Source organism: Morone saxatilis, unplaced genomic scaffold (genome assembly GCF_004916995.1).
Source record: "Morone saxatilis isolate NCDOM2014 unplaced genomic scaffold, NCSU_SB_2.0 Contig11, whole genome shotgun sequence".
Classification (NCBI taxonomy): domain Eukaryota; kingdom Metazoa; phylum Chordata; class Actinopteri; family Moronidae; genus Morone; species Morone saxatilis.
The window spans coordinates 25,158,513-25,178,293 of NW_023339663.1; the positions used below are offsets into that span (position 1 = coordinate 25,158,513).

The window sequence follows — 19,781 nt, forward strand, 5'->3', positions numbered from 1 at the left end:
TATATCATTCTTTAACTCCTTTAAGATTTTTATGAGCAATACTCCAATAGCATACAGACATCCTCTTGCATGTTTCAATATACTGACATATGCAAGCTTTGGACACAATGCATGATGGGTCGTCTTGAGCATGACATGGTATTAATGAAGCTGTGATTCAGCTCGTCACCTTACCTCACCGATCAGGACGTTCTGTAGATGGTGGCAGAGATGGAGCAGGTCAAATCTGAGGCTTCTGCTAACTTAACACCCACAATGCAGTTTGTGTGGAAAAACAATTTATTTATACAATTAAACACAAATTGAATGAAAGAACATTTTATGATATAAGACTACAGATACATTTCTGGGCCTCATAAATGTTGTTCTGTAAGCCAGGGTCCCTGTTCTGGGTTTAAGTGTCACAGTTGGAAGATGATGCGCTCGACCTTCATCATGTACGCTGGTTTCAGGAAGCTCTGCAGTTCGCTTTTCTTCAGCCACAGAAAAGAAGCGTTAGGAGCTGCAGGGCGAGCGCTGTCTGACAGAATGGCTTTGAAGAAGAACACCTTTGTTCCCACCAAGCTCTCCGTCCTAACAGCTTTGGGCAGTTTGTACTTGTAGACTCCGCAGGGGGCGTTGCTGAGGAAAGTCGCCTTGAAATCAGCTGCTGTGGGAAGAGAACAGGTTGTGAGTTAATGGAGACAAAAGGTGAGCAAAAGTGCGGCTGTTCCTAAAAGTTAATGCAGCCGTACAACTGTATAATTAAACGTGTGATGCTCTGTTACTCATCCAATCTCATGTCATCTTAATCACATGCTCCCAGTTGGCTCGTAATGCAGAGTAAGGCAGCAACATGGCTATGTTAGAGATTCAATTTCCCACGGAGTTCAGCTTTATTAAAAATGAATCGCCTCGTGCCACTGCAAGACGCTTTAAATAAAACCCTCCACCAAATGACACACGTTAATGTCAAGTGGAAAGTCTTAATGGGGAGTGATTGATGGAGTTGGCACATTAATAGTTCATGAGCAGTGTTGTGAAACAGTTTAACATAGTCACTGGCGTTTTATTTAAGCTTAAAGGCTTGATTTCCGTCGGATGCGGAGAGAAAAAGGAAGAAAAAAAAGACAGTTTTACAGCCAATGTTAAATATGGGTTGTGAGACATCATTACAGGGTCACTGGAACATTTGTTCCATGTTTTGCCAGCTGTGACTTCAGACTTCCTTCTTGTCATTCGCTTACTGTCGCTGATCCATGAGCTGAAGCTTAATCAATCTACAGCTGACTGATCTGTGGAGGTGTGAGTGGATATGACAACTGCTTGGAACATGATTGGTAAAAAGCTGCACATATACATGAATCCTTGCTTGGAGGTTTAAGGATGGTTTGACCCTCTTGTTGTAGTTAGCATGGAGGATTGTACTGAAAAGTACCACACAGCTATTTTCGATAAGATCACATTAAACTTAAATGATCCTGAGGATAAAACTGGGTCATTGCAGCAAAAGAGATTAGGATGTAGATCCAGTAATAAAGCAGCAAATGGAGCGTGTTGACAATAACACAACCTATAAGAGTACCTTATATCCTAGCCCTAAGCTATGGTTTTGAGGTTAATTGAAATATATTATAACCAATTTCCACATGCCCTCCTCACTCTTCAATATCCTGTCTGTTTCCCTTGCAGTTTACTTACACTTAATATTCTCCTAAAGAGATGCTAGAATTCACATAAGATAAGGCAGTAAAGACCACAAGTAACTTTTGTAGTAAAGATAAAAATGAACCATTATCTATCATAAAATATCAGTGCAACTAAATCTGACTTTAAGTAACATTAGTGCAGTGATAATGGAGACATGTAGCTTTTTTCTTGCAGCATGATAACCAATTTCAATATAATGAAACAGAAATGTATATAAATACAGGAAAATGCATTCACAGTTTCATTTTGTTGTTTGTTTTTATTGTGTCCTCCCTACTGCTGAAACCAACCCTACACCCAGAGATGTCATATTTTGCAATATTTATCAGTTGACATGGCCAGACTTTGGAGTGACTTGTTGTATTATCTTTATATTGTCTCTACTTCATCTTTATGTATATTTTTATATTTTCTTCTTTGTTATGCACCAGTGTACCCAGGCAAATTCCTTGTATGTGAAAACCTACTTGGCAATATAACTGATTCTGATTCAGACCTCCCCAATAATTAAACAACATACTTCATATTAGCTCAAAGTCATTAGTATTGATTACTGTCTTTAATGATGACAGGCATTGGTCAGTTTGCTGAAAGATTTAATTAAAGCCCCTGTGTAGGATTTGAAAACTTCTACTTTGGTGACTCCTAATAGTTGACTAAAAAAATTGTCAGGAAGCGTCAGAATTAAAATAATTATAAATGTGATGTCATAATCACATGCTGTAAAAAATCTGCACATACGCATTTCTGATATCATCCAGTGTTGTCTACTTGTCTGACATTTTATATAATTTAATGACAGAATTAATACTTTTCATAGTTGGTTTAAAGGTCCAGTGTGTTCGATTTAGTTGGCTCTATGGAATATAATATATAATATAATAAGTAAAGAAAGAAAACATCTTTAGCAATGTGTTGACACATCAGCTTTTAAAATCAAATGCTGCAAATAAATAAAACACAGGCAAATTAAAGGTCCAGTGTGTAATATTTATGAGGCTTTATTGGTAAAAATCATTTTCATCAGTGTATAATCACCTGAAAATAAGAATTGCTGAGTTTTTGTTACCATAGAATGAGTCATTTATATCTACAGACGCCACCGGACACCTGGAGTCCTCCATGTTGAAGAACGGACAAACCAAACACTGGCTCTAGATAGGGCCAGTAGTTTCTCCTGCATGCTTAGAATGGGATGGTGAGGCGAGGTGGCTACAATCTGCAACTTCACCACTAGATGCCACTAAATCCTGCACACTGGTTCTTAAACAGTAGGCCTACATGCATTTAGGAGCTACATTATACCCGAAAATAACTGAAGAAATGGTTTGAGTGGAGTTTGAATTCTAATTTTGAGGCTATAAAAACAGTGAAAGATTGAACGTCAGTACAAAACATCAGCAGCTCCATTTAAACAGGACTTGCATCAGCCAAACTCATGTTTATGTTACCTGGCAGGGAAGCGAGGGCTCTCTCGGCCGTCTGCCGCAGCGTCTCTCCCTCCTGCCACTGAGCCTGAGGCAGCAGCCACAGCTTCTCACCGGCGACCTGCTGCTCAGCCAGAAGAGTCAGCGAGTTGGCCAGGCAGCGCTCCGGTGAGGTCAGGTCCTTATCTACATCATCTAAACAAGAGACGGGACCGTCAGCCGCTCCACAACAGCTACGTCTCTCTGTGACTGTCGTGCAAAATCTACACAAACTTTCGAAATGTCACAGGGAATAAAACAAAAACAAATTGGGAGTGCTGGGGCGAACACATTTTCTGAATGTCAGAAAAACATCAGAATCCCGCACTGGAAGTAATTGAAGTCTCTTTGCTCCCCGATTACTTTCTTTTAAACCCACATCTACAAGACGCCTTCAGATGATCTAATTTCCTTTTCTAGTCTGTTTTACTTGACTAGAGATTGCAGCAAGACAAAAGCCTGAATGCTAGAATGTATTTCATCAGGCACATTTGCAACATTTATGTATATTTCCACGCAGTCTATATTCTGCTTTACTTGTTCACCCACTGGTCAAACATTTTGTCCAGTTCCCATACTGACCTACGACCCTCGGCGCTGGCTGGAAGTTCTTCAGCTTCTGCTCCCACATGTCTTCCAGGTCCTGAGCCAACAAGATTTCCTGGTCCTTGCGGTTGTCCTCTTCGTCTGAGTCATAGTCGCCCGCCTGCTTGCGACTCAGTCTCTCAGCGTCCTGCAGCAGACGCAGCTCGTGCTCTGACAGCAAGCTTTTCTCCAGCTCTATCTGAAATGAAGTGAGAGCAGGTTAATTATAAGTGATATATGTCAAATAATAATGTATATTACAAACAAACAACCTGCATGTACTTTATTAATCTGTTAGTCTTAGGTGGTATAAGCACAATTTGCTAAACTGAAGATCCTCCCCAAGTAATTAGAAAGGGTTTTAGATTTTATCATTTTTTTTCAATTTTCTGTGACCCATCAGATCTGATTATATTTTTCCACTGCCTATAACAGGTGCTTCCCATGTACCTGTGCTGTTACAGGTCTGTCTGCAGAGCACTTCATCTCAACCCCTCAAACTTCAGTCACATGTGACGGGACACAGATTTCGGGGACAGGGAATGTGGACTGGTTCACCTGAAGTTGGACGACGTAAAGGCAACCTGTTTTGCCTTTCTCTCCATCACTGCTTACACCTGTTGACGCAGAATGAACGCACCTGCTGGATCATGTCTCTGTACTGCTGCTCCATCGGGCTGTACTCAGCTGTAATCACCGGCAGCCTCTGCAGACACACCGCTGCCGTTAAACACCACGGAGAACTCGCTCTTTCTGTCACACTTTTCGTCTCCAGAGTCGCCCGACAAACAGAGGAGCAGGAAAGGGGACGGAAGCCCGTGTTTCCGACCGCCGTCCGGCTGAAACAGAGAAAGTGTACGAGAGACCGACTCGCCATCCTTCTACAGGGAGCAGCCATCTTCTTCTGAGGCATTCAATGTATGCGCAAAGAAAATCGTGACGCTGGCCACTACTCATAAAAAAGCAGCCTGGAAGTGTGATTTTCAACCCGTAATCCCTTTGGTGATAACAGAATACAGTTAAAACATTATTCGTGCCCTATGTAAAGCGTTGACCTTTTCAAAGTATGGCAGTTTTATTGTTGCTCGGGGGCTTCCAGCCAGTGTTCACCAGGAGAGTTTCTTATTTACGAGGATTTACGAAGTCGTGAAGGCAGCATGTTTCGAAGTCTACCCACAATGCTGTGCAGAAAAACGAACGGTCTATTCAGCTAAAAGTGGGGGAGGATGGTATTAATATACTTCTGTATAAAATATATATATATCACTGTGCGTACTAGATAAATATATTTCTATATGTATTAAGTAATATTCATACAATTCGTTCAATTTTACAGGATTTACAAGATTGCATTTGTAAATTTAAAATAATGTTGTTGTGACCTTGCCACCCCTAAAAACACATTATATACTATTGGTGTGGTCCTGGTTTTCAATGTCACGCTTGTTGTGTGTCAGACTGCTAACTATCTGACATCGAGGTTGTCGTTAAACATATCAAGCATGTATAAATTAAACTGTATATTAGGTAGTTCTGTGACTAACGTATGCCGACAGCTTGCCACCTCCCTGAACACAAACGGGAGCTCTCTGTAAGTGTGTTATGGTTCACTACGGTAGCATCCTTGTTAGCTAACGGCTAGTTCTGCTGCATGTTGAGTGTTATGTAGCAAACATAAAGCCAATACTAAACGCAGGATATGTCTTTGAGCTCATATATACTGTGTGTGTGTGTGTAGATGCAGTGGGTTGCAGAGAACATTATGTACCGGTGCTGTTAGACTTCAGGACACCGCAGCCTCCACCACAGACGTCGGGGAAACCTCCAGACGCTTCAGGTCAGACACACACCTGGACTCTGGATTACTTCTGGTGTTTTCCCTTTAACTTGTGTGTTTGCTCACTTAATGGAAGCACAACTCAGTGCTGTATTAACCCGAGCTGTAATCCCTCAGCACCCTTCCTCCACTGCCTGGTGAAGACACTTCGCTGAGATGGGGCGGAAAGGCGTTTGATGAGTTACCGATCGTTCATATTAAAGCCACATACAACAAGTAAGGAGCAGCTGCCATTAAAGCTACATGTCGTTATAATAAGTCCTCACTCTGTGATAATATTGATAATATTCTTATATTCTTATCCTGAAACCTCGCCTGTTTCCACGAGGGTTATATTTACATTAATATTAGATTCCGTAGATGATGTTTTAGGTTAGTTCAGTGGGTGTCAACACAAAATATAAACTATTAACTTATTTTACCACCTTCAAATTTCTGCAAAACCAAAGGTTCAACTTTTTAAATGTTTCCTAGTGGACGGAATAAATAAAGAAATACGTAAGTTATCAAATATGAAAATGACATTTGTGTAATTAATAGTAACCAAATTAACCGTATTGCAAAAAAAAAAAAATGTCTGATGATCTAGTGGACTCTTCTGGGTGTTGGGTTTAGTACAAAGTGATTTGTTGGACAGGATTTTCTTGTGGGGGATGTATAAGTTGTCATCAGCTTGACAGCGTGTGATAAACATATTTCTAATGCCCATCAGTTGTGAGTTGGTGACCCACTAACTGTGCTGTCCTGTTCCAGCACACACATCCAGCTGACAGACAGTCAGGGACAGTCGATAGTCAGGACGTCCTGTGGGACTGAAGGCTTCAAGAACAGCAAGAAGTCGACGCCCATCGCCGCTCAGACTACAGGCGTCGCCGCTGCTGTGGTAAGTTCTCACATGTTACTGTGGCCCCTACTGTGAGACATCAGGTTCTCTCTGACGGCTGGGCCACCTTGTTATCCAAGCAGGACGGGCATTTGTTTAAAATAAATGAGTATTAGTAAAGGCCAAATCCTGCTTCTTCACTCTGTGTACCAGTGTGTAATATATGGATATTAAGCGGTGTTGTAAATAAGCTGCCCTCTCTGAGGACTGTGACAGAACAGCAGTTGGTGTTAAGTGCTTATTTAGACGTTATATTAGGCTGATTTATGAAGACTGCTGGCTAACAGGGTTAAGGTCACACTGATTTGCAGTAAACACTCTGGAGAGATGAAGTGTTTTTATCATAGTGCTACCATAGTCTTTAATCATTATTCTGAGCTCTGGTCGGCTGTAGAGCTGAAAATAGCAGCTTCATCTCGTTTTGTTCGTGATTGAACGGCCAGATGGAATCTCAAAAAGTGTCATGCTGGTCAACCACTACGTCAAATTCTTCTGTTCGACTTACAATTAAGTATGGCTGCAATTATCAGTAATTTTCATTATCTATTGATCTGTTTTCTCAATTAACCAATCAATCACTTTGCCTACAAAATGTCAGAAAATGTTGAAAAAATCTGACTGGGGGTCCAAAGCAAATCCACACAAGCAAAGCGTGTTTGACACTCATCCACTAGTCATTTTAGTGTCACAATTTAATACAATCAACCTTTCACTGTATTCCCAGTCTACTCTAAACTGTCCTGTGTAAGAGTTTTTAAAATGTAACATAACAGGCTGACATATCTTCATGACTGTCATGCCATTTGGCATTTGTTTGCCAAAGTTATGTCTTAATAGTGTTCATACAGTGTAGTGAAGTTGGAAAAACACGACCATGATTTGACATCTCCGCACATTTTGGTACAGGAACAACGTTTCATTGGCCTTTACCCTCTGCATCATTCAGTTCTCCTAATTCTACCAAATGAAACATCAGTTGTGTGTGTGTGTCTGTGTCTGTGTGTGTCTGTGTGTCTGTGTGTCTGTCTCTTTCTCTGAACAGAAAGCGAAGGCAAACGGAGTGAAGTTTGTCCGTGTTTTAGTCAAAGGTCTTGGTCCTGGACGTCTGGTGAGTACAAGAAGAAAACGTGTTTCTGTTGTGCATTATTGCAGTGTATCTGTAGGCCTCCCGAAAGACTTACATTATTGTAAATCTTATTATTAAACCATTATAAATCTAATCTGGCAGCTTGTTGCTAGACTGTGTTCATAACTTTGTATTTAATTTTTCACTCTCTGTCAGAAAATAGTACAAAAAAATGCACATTGTAATTTCCCAGGGCTCAAGGTGACAAAGCTTGTTTTATCAGTCCAAAACTCAAAGATTTTCAATTAATAATGATAAAAAACAGATGAAAGCAGCAAATCATCACATCTGAGCTGGGACCAGCAAATGACTGAACAAAAATGAACAATTATTCAGTTGTCAAACCTCCATGCATTTTAAAACCAGCACACTTTTTTTCATGGTGCTTTCATTAGCAAAGGTGGCCTCATATTTCAAAGTTACAGGCTAGCATATGAAAGTTTAGAAAGTACAGAGGGGCACAATAGCATCATAGGGTGTTTGTACTACTGACCCTGTCTGGGTGTAACAGTGGGAGGCCAACCCGTAAACTGCGTGGCAGAATGAAACCTCTAATTAATGTCTGTTTTTATAATGAGGACCATTTAAGGCCGTTTGAGGAGGCACAGACATGTTGATCTGTTCCCAGCAGCGTTGTTATGAATGAATGCATTTCTCTCCGCGCTGCAGCCAGCCATCAAAGGCTTGTCGATGGCAGGCCTGAATGTGATATCGATCACTGACAACACCCCCGTGCCACACAATGGATGCCGCCCACGAAAGGCCAGAAGGATGTGACCTCCGAACCAGAATGCACTGCAACAGGAGGAAGCTGTTGTGTTGTTGTATGCTAATAAAGTGTTTTGTTGCGTAACTTTCCTGGCTCTGAGCTGACCTTTCATTATTCATTTATGGAAATCATTGCAGATGGTGTTATTAATGAGCAGAGAACAGGTGTCTCGGTCCTCTGCTGCGACTGTTGACACATGAATAAATCTTCAGCCTCACTGCAGGCACTCTGATGTGAGGGAGAGAAACAGGTTTCAAAGCTTTAATGCTGCACGTGTCTTTTATTTGGACCCAGCTGGTAGCAATGGGGAACTGAACCATTGAACCTGGACGTGTTAATCTCACCACATCACACATACCTGAAGTGAACAGATGAAGCAAATTCAACCTTCTTGTATGAACAAAGTTCTCTTTATATTTTACCTTTAAGTACATTAGACAGCCAAACATCTGTTTAACATGATATAATACACTGTAAAGCTCTGAAAAAAAAAAGCTGGCATTTACAGATCAGTATAGTGTTAAAATGGAAACATTAAATGAGACAAACATGCACCGAACCGCTATCCAGTAGTGTGGAGTGTCACTGTGTTTGAAGTAAACACCACCACCTCACCCATTAGTAATCATTCAATAGACTTTTCAACATCTCCACAGATGTTTAGCTTTTACCATTGACTGTTTATTTTGCCTTCAACCTTTTAGATGATGCTTGATATTCAGCTATAGTGTTTCCAGAGACCACCTCAGATTGTCTTTAACCTTTGAAATACAAGAAAACTCTCAAATTCCAAATCCCTAGAATACCACTGAAACCACATGACCACATACAGTAAGAAACAAAACAGCAGGATGCCCCTATTTAGTGCAAATACTCACAAGGCCAGTCCCCTTCACTCATTCGCTCAACAATTTAGTCGGGCGGTGGGAAAAAGGAAGCTGAAATGACCCAAAGGGGTCAAGTGATCAGTGTCAACACACAACACAGGAGTTTGTTTCAGTCACCTTCACACAGAATCCAGAGATGTGCTCACAGCTACACCATTAATTATTAACGGGGCCTCATTTATACAATACTGCTATGAGAAGAATCTTTAGTAATGATACGACTAAAATGTGTTAGCTTCTTTTATAAATGAGGCCCTTTAAGTTTATCACATAAAGCCAAAGGAGAGTACCACTGCTACTACAGTACCAGGAGATACAAAGTGATGATTCACTGCTCTCACATGCAAATGCTTCATTTTATATTAACAACATAACACACAGAGATATTAGCCCTTAATAATCAAACTTTTGTTTGCAATTGTAAATACTTTAATATTCTCCTTTTACTGAGGAACAAGTGCTTCAGCAGCCCTCAGACAGATTCAACTGGTGCTGACAATCCCCTGCTCTTGACATCATAAGGATTTTCCAACCATAGGAATTACAGGTTTAGACAAGAAGTTGGAGATACACTGTAAATAAATCATAATTCAAAAATGTGTATGTGTGGAGTAAATCTGTGATAAAAAGGCCTGTCAAACACCAGGAGTTACTGCAGTGGGTTCCCTGCTGTCTATCCTTTTGCCTTTTCTACTCCTCAAGCGTCACTAAACATTTCTAAATGCCGGAAAAATCTGCATCCATGTACTACAACTCTGACTGCAATCAATATTAAACAAACTCATTTGAACATGACAATATCAGGAAACCCTACTAGATTATGTATCTCCACTCAGCAGCAAAGTATTAAATTAAAGTATAGCAAGGGGACAACATCATATCTATATTCTTTATCTCTTATTTAGATGTCTGTGCACCTAAAGAAGGAAGGTAAGTGACTGCCGTGGGTTTCAATTGATCATTTAGTCAGTCGAGCTAGCTTTAAGGTTCCCAGCTGGTCAACATGCAGTTTGGTGCAGAGCCTTTTGACAACAACAAATACACAGTGTTGACTTTCAACCTCTGAAGAGGTCACTTTAAAGACGTATATAAATGTACATGTAGGTAAACATGAAGCTGCTGCTGACAAATTATATTTACATTTACACAATAAGACAGGAAAAGCATCTGAAATGATGCACAATCAGAAGGACAACCGCAACAATGAAGTCATTTATAGATGATTCATACAGCTGATAGAACCTTAAACTGATTTACTAGAAAAAATGCGCAGTACTGAAAATAGAGATTTTATACACACTACCTATACAAAAATACATCGCTTTATTTCTTCTTCTTTTACACAAACATCATAACTCTGGATCAGGCAAAAATCTCCTCACTGACCTAAGATATTGTGAACTCTGGGAGTACAGCAGCTCCAGTCGCAGCTTTCCCATTTTGCCTTCCCTCATCTGCAGTCCACCTAACAACAGCCACACATTCAGCGACACATCAGCAAAACAAAACTCAATCATCAGAAGAGCGACGCTGCTTTAAAACGAAACATAAATAACAGGTCGGATTATATTACTGTCAGTACGTTACCACAAGCTCGACACACAGCAGAAGAACACCAGAACAGCTGAAAGTTGATGATAAAGACATTACCAAGAGAAAAAAGGTCATTTTGCCTGGGAAGCCTTTTCAACACGACTGGAAGAAGAGTAATGGGCGGCACACAAAGCAACAGTTTACTCATCAGGCTTCCTGATTTTTTGCCATGGCTTTTCCAGGCCTTTTTTCCCCTGTCCAAGAAGGATATTTAATGAAGGAATCGCCCTTCATTGTTAAGGATAATGTAGTGGACAGTGTAAAGTATTTGAATTAGATCACATCACTCATATTCTTTACAGCAGCAAATTTACAATTTGTTTGACGGTGAAGTCAACAACTACATTGACTGTGTAGGCATCAGCATTGGATGACATTTCTTTCAGACTCTTCCAGACTGTGCAACGTCAAAACATTACAGCGACTGGAACACTAGTGGAGGAGATTTGACGGTCAAAATCCCTTCTGGATGGGTTAAAGTGAACAAAGTGAAAGAGTCCTCAACACATATTGTTGATGTTGCCTTGGCAAAGGCACTTAACCGCAGACTGTCCCAGTAAACCAGAGACTGTGTGGAGTGCACTGTGTTTGAGTGTGAGGGCTGAAAACTGCAGAATCTGATGACACAGGAGCTCCGTTTTAGTTTCAGCTCAAGCATTTGGTGAGTCTTAAATATTGCACTTTGAAAGAGGGAGACGCAACGTGGAAGTTAAATATTAGAGGGATAAGGAGTGATTGTGCATACAGCCCTCGGGTTAGGAGCTAGAAAAGGGACGATAGGTTGGCACTGCGGGGCAAGTGCAGGAGTGAATTTGGTGAACTGGAGGACACACAGAAGCCCCTACTGAGACAAAGAAGAGGCCTTTCATTACTCCACATCACTTCCCATGGAGGTTGCTGAGCTCAATGTCCTCCTTGCGGCGTTTCTGTTGGGTGAAGAGGGAGCTGAAGGGGTAGAGTTTTGCTTTGGCTGGGTAGCGCTGGCCAGCAATGTCCACCTCGTAGTCCCCACGGTTGATGAAGTCCGGGGTGATGGGTGTGGGGAGCCCTTCTGGGCCAGGCGGCGGAGATACAAAGCCAAGGCAGACGTGGCGCTCCAGAGTGTAGCTGTAAGCGCTGCTGGTGGTCGTTCCGGCTAGCTGACCGTTACAGTAGATGGGCTCGCCCCACCATGGCCACAGGTCCAGTTCAGTGTCGTGGTCCTCCAGAACAAGCATGACAAACCGCCGAGACACACCGTCCTGACGCTGCTGCAGCAAGGCCTCACGACCAAGGAAATCTGTGTCCTGATGGAGGCATAGAGAGGAGTGAGGAGAGAAGGGAGGTGTAGCAGCAAATAGGAGAAATAGAAGAAGGAAAGAGGAATTAATAAAAAGTGCAAAGAGATAAAGGACAGAATCCTACAAACATTCAAAATCTACAAACACTGTACAGCTCTGTTAGGAGAAACAGGGAACAACCTTTTATTTCATACATTTCTTCAATAACAGACTGACTCATCTCAAGGCAATCTGTGAAACCAATTTTACACTGAGGTCCATTCATTATACTGTGCTGACATTATTACTGTGTGCAGCAGACGACACAACTGTGTTCCACTGTTTTCAAAATGAGAGTGATGAACTTTAACACTGCTGTTGTGCCTGCAGGTGCAGCTTGGTAACAATTTTTCCTCTACATCCCAGCAAAGACTGTAACACGGATGTTTAAGGGTTTAGCAAAGCAGATGACACAGCACCTCTTATTATTGTGCAATTATTCTCTCCTCTTCGAACCATTAAAACCAAGTAAAAAAAAGTGAGAGTAAAGTGTTCAATTTAAAGCAAGCTCTTCATGTAAGTCAACATCATTCTGTAATAATGTAATAGGACAGAAACACAATGCGTCAGTACTCTACATCATTATCTCCTCTCCACTAAAAGCTTGATAACAGAAGGAGTTGCTTTTTTGCAACCCAAAATAAAAAAGCAGCAGTCATGATCCACACTGATGTCACAGTTTGATGTGGTTACACAGATGAACTTGGAACAAACCTTGTCAAACTTCACCCTGAACTCTCGTCCACACTCCAGCGGGGTGGTGAAGGTGTCCAGGTCCTGACCCCAGAAGGCAAAGAATTTCTCTATGCGTAGGCTGCGCAGTGCGTAGTACCCTGCATTACGAATCCCGTACTTCTGACCCACTGATATGACCTCGTTGTACACGTGCAGAGCATACTGTGGAGATCAGAGGAAAACACTAATGTTAGTTGTGATGTACTGTACAGTTTAGCACTTTCTGAAACCTTTACCACCCATCCTGTGGAATGGTGACTAGATACATATTTTTTGTGTGTGCAGATGTGTGCAGATGTGAGCAGGTCTAACCTCTATAGGTATGTAGAGCATGAAACCTGGTTCGCCAGTGTGAGTCATACTCATCACTCTGATCCCGTTGGCATAGCCAACACTCATCTCCTGTAAACAGATACACACGGTCAATAACCAATAACTGCTACTGATAACAACACAGGTGCAACCTAACATACTGCTCCTGCTGCTACTACTTTATCGATTTCAATAATTTATATTACCATTTTACCTATAGTTATTAGTACTCTGTCAATGTTATTGCAACTAGACTTTGTTTCCTACCTTACAGAACATGGAGGGGAAGTGGTCAGGTGTCATGGAAACATACGACAGTTCAGCCAGAACGTCCATTGCACGAGGTCCAATCAGATTTAAAGCTGTGGGTAGAGGATCAGAGTTATTAACACTTTAGACCTTCTGATGAACAAAGTTCAACCAGGTCAGATACTTTCACCCTGAAGGTTTCCCGACTCAGTTCACAGTTAGTGTTAATATAATAATTTATAGAACTTTGTAGGAAATGAAAATCAATTCTAGTATTTGGACCATTAGCGTTGGGACATACTGAACAATGTCATGGGTACGTTTTGGGACAGACATCTTCAGTTTGTGTTTTATCTTGTAAATACAAAATAGAATGATGATCTAGTGTTGCTCACACTTGAGACAGTTATGGTAATTACATTCCAAATACAAATTATATTTTGGAAATGTAATTAACCATTCTCTTGGTCCCTTAGTCTCTAATTTTGCCAACAACAAACCCAAAATGAGGTCACTTAAATAACTGGGTTAAGAGAGGATGGTGGCTGTGGGATACTGGTGCTTTGCTTCCACCCTTTAATATCATGTGGGCACTAGATGGCAACGTCACTGTAAGACAGTGTGCTTACCAGTGTACTTCCAGCTGACATCCTCTAGGTGGAGGTGTGGGTCATTGGGCATGTGTTTCTTTATCCAGGACCAACAGTGGACCTGCTGGTCTGACGGAGACACGATGAAGAAGCTGAAGAGGGAACAAGTATGTAATGTCTTTTAAATGGCCATGGTCAGCTCTATGTCTTTAGTATTATTTCCTAGAAGTCACAAACCTGTTCTTGCTGAGGCGGACCACGCTGCAGTCATTCTCATAGCCTCCCCTCTCATTCAGCATGCCGGTGTGGACAATATGTCCAACGGGAACATCGAGGTCGTTGGCACACAGATGTTGCAGCAGGTCCAGGGCCTGGTCCTTCGTTGACTGGAACATCAGGACAGACCAGAAGGTTCAACTTAAATCACTTTAACACTGTGGATCCATTATTCATTGACTGAACTTCATTTGTTTAAAAAGACATAATACATTACTGCTGCATCAGTGGCTCCCAGTTGGGAAAGAACTGCATAATGTGCCAAATTAAAAACATTTTGTAATGTTCTGGCACAGCTGAACCCAACACTGATGGAAGACACATGCTGACTCACTAGGTGTGACCAGATGAGTAATGTAAGTTTAGAAGTCTGTACCCACAGAGAAATGTGCCGCAGGCAGTTTTCTGTCCTACGTGATGTGGTCCTGATTAACCCATGTAAGTTGTCCATAGTGCATATCGCAAGACTTACAGTCAGTTCAAACTTGGTGAAGGACGACATATCAATGACACAGACGGCCTCTTTGCAGCATTTGACCTCTGCTCCAACAATGTCAAACCAGTCCGGCTTGTAGAACGTCTTACTCTGGTCCAGAGACAGAAGATCTGCACATACATAAGCAACCAAAGAGATACCATGGTGTGCCATTAAGCAATGAGAATATACAAACAAACTCCACCAAGTGATTTTACTCATTAAACTGCATTACAGGCTACAATTTACAACGCCTGATTATCTTCTATGAAATACAAAATAAAAATCTAACTATTTGAATCCCTTTAAACCTGTGCAAACATTGATAGTTAGACTCGCCACATCCACTCATAGTTCATCACAGGAATATTATTATCAAACATACCTATGCGTTTTTATAAAAGTGATTCTCAGTCATGTGACATCAGCATCATCAAATTAACAGGATTTCCCTGACATTTACTGCACTTGAATACCCTGTTCTTAATCATTTGGAATCTGAAGATAGTAAAGTTTGAAGACTTCAAGATAAAGAGAATGTAGCATGTTGCTGATGAGTGATCTGTACCTTTCCCTGGAGGAACAAAGTATTTGGGCCTTTCAAAACCATGTTTCTCCATCCAGCGAGCTCCCTGGGTGTCCAGACGGTCATACAGAGGGCTGGTCCGCAGCTGACGCCCGGTCTGGAAGTCCCAGCGAGGAACCTTCAGTTCATACAGCAGAGCTGGACACAAGCACACACAGACCTAATCATACCAAAAGCAAAACTGAAAAAACACTTCAAACACTTCATTATGATGCTTAACTGACCTTTAAGGTGTCTTACTCTATAGTAAGAATTTGTAACTTATCAGATGTTATTGTGGTACTGCTGCTGCTTGTCTTGTCTTGCTTATTATCTTCAACTTAACTTTAGAGTGTGTTTTATATATAACAAGAGGTCACTACTCACGCATGACTTCCATTACTCTGTGTCGCAGGAAGGTTCGGCTGCTCTGCAGGTTTCCAAAGCGTTTGATGTCCAGTGCCCAGACATTGGCAGTGGGGTAGCCATACGTCATCCACTCTGCCAAGTATCTGGATACCAAAGCACACAACATGCTATTTGTGTCTCATTGTAATGCACTCAAGACACATTCTGATCACAATGCTGGTCACTGACTTTAATAAACTGAGGTTAAATTAAGAGATGTTCAGTAACCCCCCTAAATAATGTATTCAGGTGTAAAATGTAGTGAACTATAGTCTTCAAAACCATTTGCTTACTTGCCAGCTCCTCCAGCAAAGGCCAAGCCGGAGGAGTTCATCCCTGCCAGCACGTAGTAGCCAGAGACACCCGGCGTCTCCCCCATCAGGCAGCGCATATCAGGGGTGAAGGACTCCGGACAGTTGACCAGCTGATGGATCTCAGCTGACTCAAGACCTGGCATTCTCCTCAACAAGGCACTCAGCATTGGTTCTGGAGGTAGAAGACAATAAAGTTGCTAAACAATCTCAATTAAGAAATTGTACAAATAGGTGCCATGTCCACATTAATATACGGCATTTTCAAATCAGTAATGCTTTCACATAATTAACTTAAAATACAATGGGAAATAGAACACCTGCTGTTTTAAAGCTATGTCAGCTGTACTGTCAGTTTTTGTCAACATTTCCAAAAACGAGGCTGCCAATTGTCTTCCTGCCTCTATATTGCCTTTCAAATCACTGAAAAACATAAATAAACAAAACATGAGTTTGCTGTAAGTGCCTTTGCCCAACCACCACCTGACCTAAACCATCTACTACTGTGCAAGACTACATACTACAGCTGCTGCTATCCAGCACACACTGCATTCATTCCACATGTTGTGCTATAAACAGTCCAGCAGGTTTTTCCAGCATGAAGGTGGACCCAGAGGCAACAAGTTTAAATGTGACAGTACAACGTAAAAATCCACTGCAAGTAAAAGCAGGAAAATGTGATTGGTATCAATAAGTGATTGCAACACACAAGACCCTCAACACGTAAGATTGCAGACTTGTGATCCAACATCATGAAAGGGCAAACTTCACTGGAGACTTCACTGTTTTCTAGTTAATACTGTACTGAAGCTATCATTCATACCTTTAAGCAGTATAATAACAATTCTTGACAGGGGGTGGAGCTGGTGTTCAGTATAGTTCATGGTACAGGTACAACTGCTGAACAGGTGGTGGCAGTTTGATTGTGTGCTTTGCTGCAGTTCAAGGTTGGCTGGTGATACAGTGCTGCCTTTACGACAGCCTGTCACACTGCATGAGGAATCTCAGATTACTAACATAGGGCCAAGGCCAAAAGACAAGTGTATGTGTGTACATGTGTATAGAGAGGTGTACTTTGAACTGACACTGATTACAGTTAAAGTGCAATTAATGGAATGAAATAAACATTTCAAAAACCTACCTGCACTAAAATTACTTTAATTAATGAAAGACACTAATAATAAACTGGACACAGCGAGGCTTCATTTTAGCCTCGCCAAAAAAACACCAAACCAAAGGCATTACCAAAGTGGTCCCAGTCCTCCTGCATGTTCTGGATCTCCAGCTGGTTGCGGCCCTCTGTGAAGATGGGTTTGGGGTTCTTCTCAAAGCCCCCTGAAAGAAGGCCTCCCTGCCATGGCCGTGCATATATCCTGCCATCCATATCAATCACCACTGGAGACAAGACACAGGCTCAGTTAGATCACCTCCTCTGCGCTCCATGGTAGCCAACCTGTAACCTCAAGCAACAGACATTAAGACGCAGAAAAAGTGAACTTTAATGGTAAATAATGATTTTCATTTTCCATCTCTCACACACTCATTCAACCTGCCCAGTCTATACACACATTTAACATTATTAGCACTGACATATCCTCCACTGTAATGATTGTGAAAATACTAATTAAATAGAGGTGTTGGCTCTAAATGTTTAAATGTACAAATGGGACTATAATGGCATATAATCACAGTCTTCGCCATATGTCACTTTGTCAGCTTCATCTTAGAAGAAATAACTGGGGGACAGGCTAGGAGATGATTGGAATAATATACTGTGCAAGGAGTTAAACCATTTTCCCAAAATGTGGAGGATCTTCTCTATTACAGAGATCATATTAAGCAGATAAAATCCATTAGCGACTGTGCCTGCAGCAAGAAAAAGTGAACTGTGTGTTCACTGTGTGTTCACTGTGTGTGAGACCTGGTGTGCTGGGTGGAAGTGGCTCCTGGAGAGGTTTGGTAAGAAGGTAGAAGTGTTCACAGCCATGAAGAGGAACAGACACCTTCATCTCACTAGCCTGGCCCAGCTCATAAGCCCACTAGAGCAAGAGACAGACAGAACAAATATCTCACACATCTGTTGCTCTGAACACAGGTAAATTGACTGTGCCAACCTACCAAATAAGATGAGCTATTTACAACAGGAACTCAAACTAGAGACTAATTGTCGCCTCAGACTCCCCATTAAACTGGCAACTGGCTCCATTAACGCTGTAATAATACTCAACTAATTCCCTGTTGGAGACACTGCCATCTGTCCTGTAAGTCTTCCCATTTGTTTGGTCGTACTGTGTTTGTCTATTAGTTCAATGCAGATTTGAGAAGAAAGATTTATACTGAATAAATTCCTAAAAGCTTGCAAAGGTTTTCTCTCATTAATTCCCCCAATCTAAGCAGGCACTCAGACCTGTTGATGCTTCCCCATTTGTATCTGACAATCCCACTCTGGGATTTACCTGTCCAGCACAGTTGACAAAATATTCACACTCGATGGAGCCACGGTCAGTCTCTACCGCCATCACTTGACCCTTCTCTACCAGAACCTGCTGAACACTGGTTCGCTCCAGGATTTGAACCCCTGGACAGGATGAGAAAAACGAGGAGATGTAGTAGGAGGCAAAAAGGAGAAAAGTGAGGAAGACAGAAGGAGGAGGTGCCAGAGAAGAGGAGAATCAGAGGGAGAAACAGTAAAGGGTTAGAATTAAAGGTAGAATAAACTACTGGTTGTAAGTAGGTAGGATGGTCCATTAATGTTTTATCAAAGTCGAGGCTGTGAGTTTTTCTTACCATATCCAGCTGCAGCCACAGCCAGGGCGTGGTTAAGATCAGGTGGAGACACCACAGCATCTGCAGGCAGATGGAGTGCCCCCACCAGGTCATGAATGTTAACAAGAGGGTGGAGTTTGGCCACCTCTTTAGGCTTAATGATGCTACAGCTGATCCCCATTACCCTAAGTAAAAAAAAAAAGATCAAGATGAAGCCCTAATAGAATACATATTTCATATTTAAAGCCCTGCATATCTAACCTGTTTCCAGACCTCTGAATAATTGAGTGTGCCTGAAAGCACCATCACCAAATCTACCCATTGCGGTTTATTCCCCAATACTTATTATTATTCTTCTGTGTCGTTTTCCGGTCCCGAGCTACTCCTCGGCCGCAGTTTGGTCGCACAATAACCACAAAAAAAAAAAGGTATCAAAATGGTGCGGCTCGGCCGGGGACATTAGGTGCATGACTTTCTAAGCGTTTCCGCCCAACCGGTTTTGGCCGATAAAATCCCGCGCAAAAAACGCAGGCCACAAAAATAATGAAGTGGGTGTGTATTGGACGAATGCCTCACGAGTGCTAGAGCCGCGTGAACATCAATCCCTCCGAGTGTAGAAAGTGTAAAATAAATTGTTGAAAAATGACATTTTAAACTGCTCTGCAAGGCCACAAATGGACTCCCTACAGTAAAATATTAATAAGGTAGAAACGTAGGGTAAATTCGTTGAGTTCGCAGTGATAATACTGCTGAAGGCTGTCCAGACTAATGTTTATGGCCGGGAAACCCGGCACTGATGCGGGCCAGAAACACCTCCCCTCCACGCCCCATCACGCCTGCCCATGTTAAATTGGAGGGGCGAAGAGACGAAATTTGAAAGTAGCTCCGTGTGAACCCTGTTCTTTCTCAATCTCCGGCGAGGTCACATTTTTTTAGGCTG

The 19,781-nt window shown here is 41.7% G+C and overlaps 3 protein-coding genes across 4 annotated transcripts in view; 1 reads left to right on the top strand and 2 right to left on the bottom strand.

The window, feature by feature from the left end:
* Positions 1-261: 261 nt before the first annotated feature.
* mrpl46 (mitochondrial ribosomal protein L46) lies at positions 262-5,015 on the bottom strand. 2 transcript variants are annotated; one of them, XM_035682280.1, is made up of 4 exons: positions 4,381-5,015; positions 3,738-3,939; positions 3,141-3,311; positions 262-646 (listed from the first exon to the last, which is right to left on the bottom strand). In XM_035682280.1, exons 1-4 carry the CDS (start codon positions 4,651-4,653, stop codon positions 402-404), a joined length of 891 nt encoding a protein of 296 aa, XP_035538173.1. In that variant the 5' UTR covers positions 4,654-5,015; the 3' UTR covers positions 262-401. The 2 variants fall into 2 exon arrangements, with proteins under 2 accessions (XP_035538173.1, XP_035538172.1); XM_035682279.1 differs by having other exon boundaries at positions 262-649.
* Positions 5,016-5,139: 124 nt separating this feature from the next.
* On the top strand, positions 5,140-8,439 carry mrps11 (mitochondrial ribosomal protein S11). The gene is made up of 6 exons (XM_035682282.1): positions 5,140-5,331; positions 5,479-5,577; positions 5,695-5,793; positions 6,331-6,460; positions 7,503-7,568; positions 8,256-8,439. The coding sequence occupies exons 1-6, from the start codon at positions 5,243-5,245 to the stop codon at positions 8,361-8,363; spliced, it is 591 nt and encodes a 196-aa protein (XP_035538175.1). The 5' UTR covers positions 5,140-5,242; the 3' UTR covers positions 8,364-8,439.
* Positions 8,440-8,746: 307 nt separating this feature from the next.
* Positions 8,747-19,781, bottom strand: part of pdpr (pyruvate dehydrogenase phosphatase regulatory subunit) — a 13,590-nt gene continuing 2,555 nt past the window's right edge. The window contains exons 5-18 of the mRNA XM_035682278.1: positions 18,863-19,026; positions 18,532-18,653; positions 17,997-18,114; positions 17,321-17,470; positions 16,058-16,250; positions 15,744-15,868; positions 15,360-15,515; positions 14,789-14,922; positions 14,278-14,426; positions 14,080-14,192; positions 13,469-13,563; positions 13,202-13,291; positions 12,869-13,051; positions 8,747-12,121 (exon numbers count right to left, since the gene is read on the bottom strand). Coding sequence (XP_035538171.1) covers positions 11,714-12,121; positions 12,869-13,051; positions 13,202-13,291; positions 13,469-13,563; positions 14,080-14,192; positions 14,278-14,426; positions 14,789-14,922; positions 15,360-15,515; positions 15,744-15,868; positions 16,058-16,250; positions 17,321-17,470; positions 17,997-18,114; positions 18,532-18,653; positions 18,863-19,026 — 2,200 coding nt within the window. The 3' untranslated portion in view covers positions 8,747-11,713. The remainder of the gene's footprint in view (positions 12,122-12,868; positions 13,052-13,201; positions 13,292-13,468; positions 13,564-14,079; positions 14,193-14,277; positions 14,427-14,788; positions 14,923-15,359; positions 15,516-15,743; positions 15,869-16,057; positions 16,251-17,320; positions 17,471-17,996; positions 18,115-18,531; positions 18,654-18,862; positions 19,027-19,781) is intronic.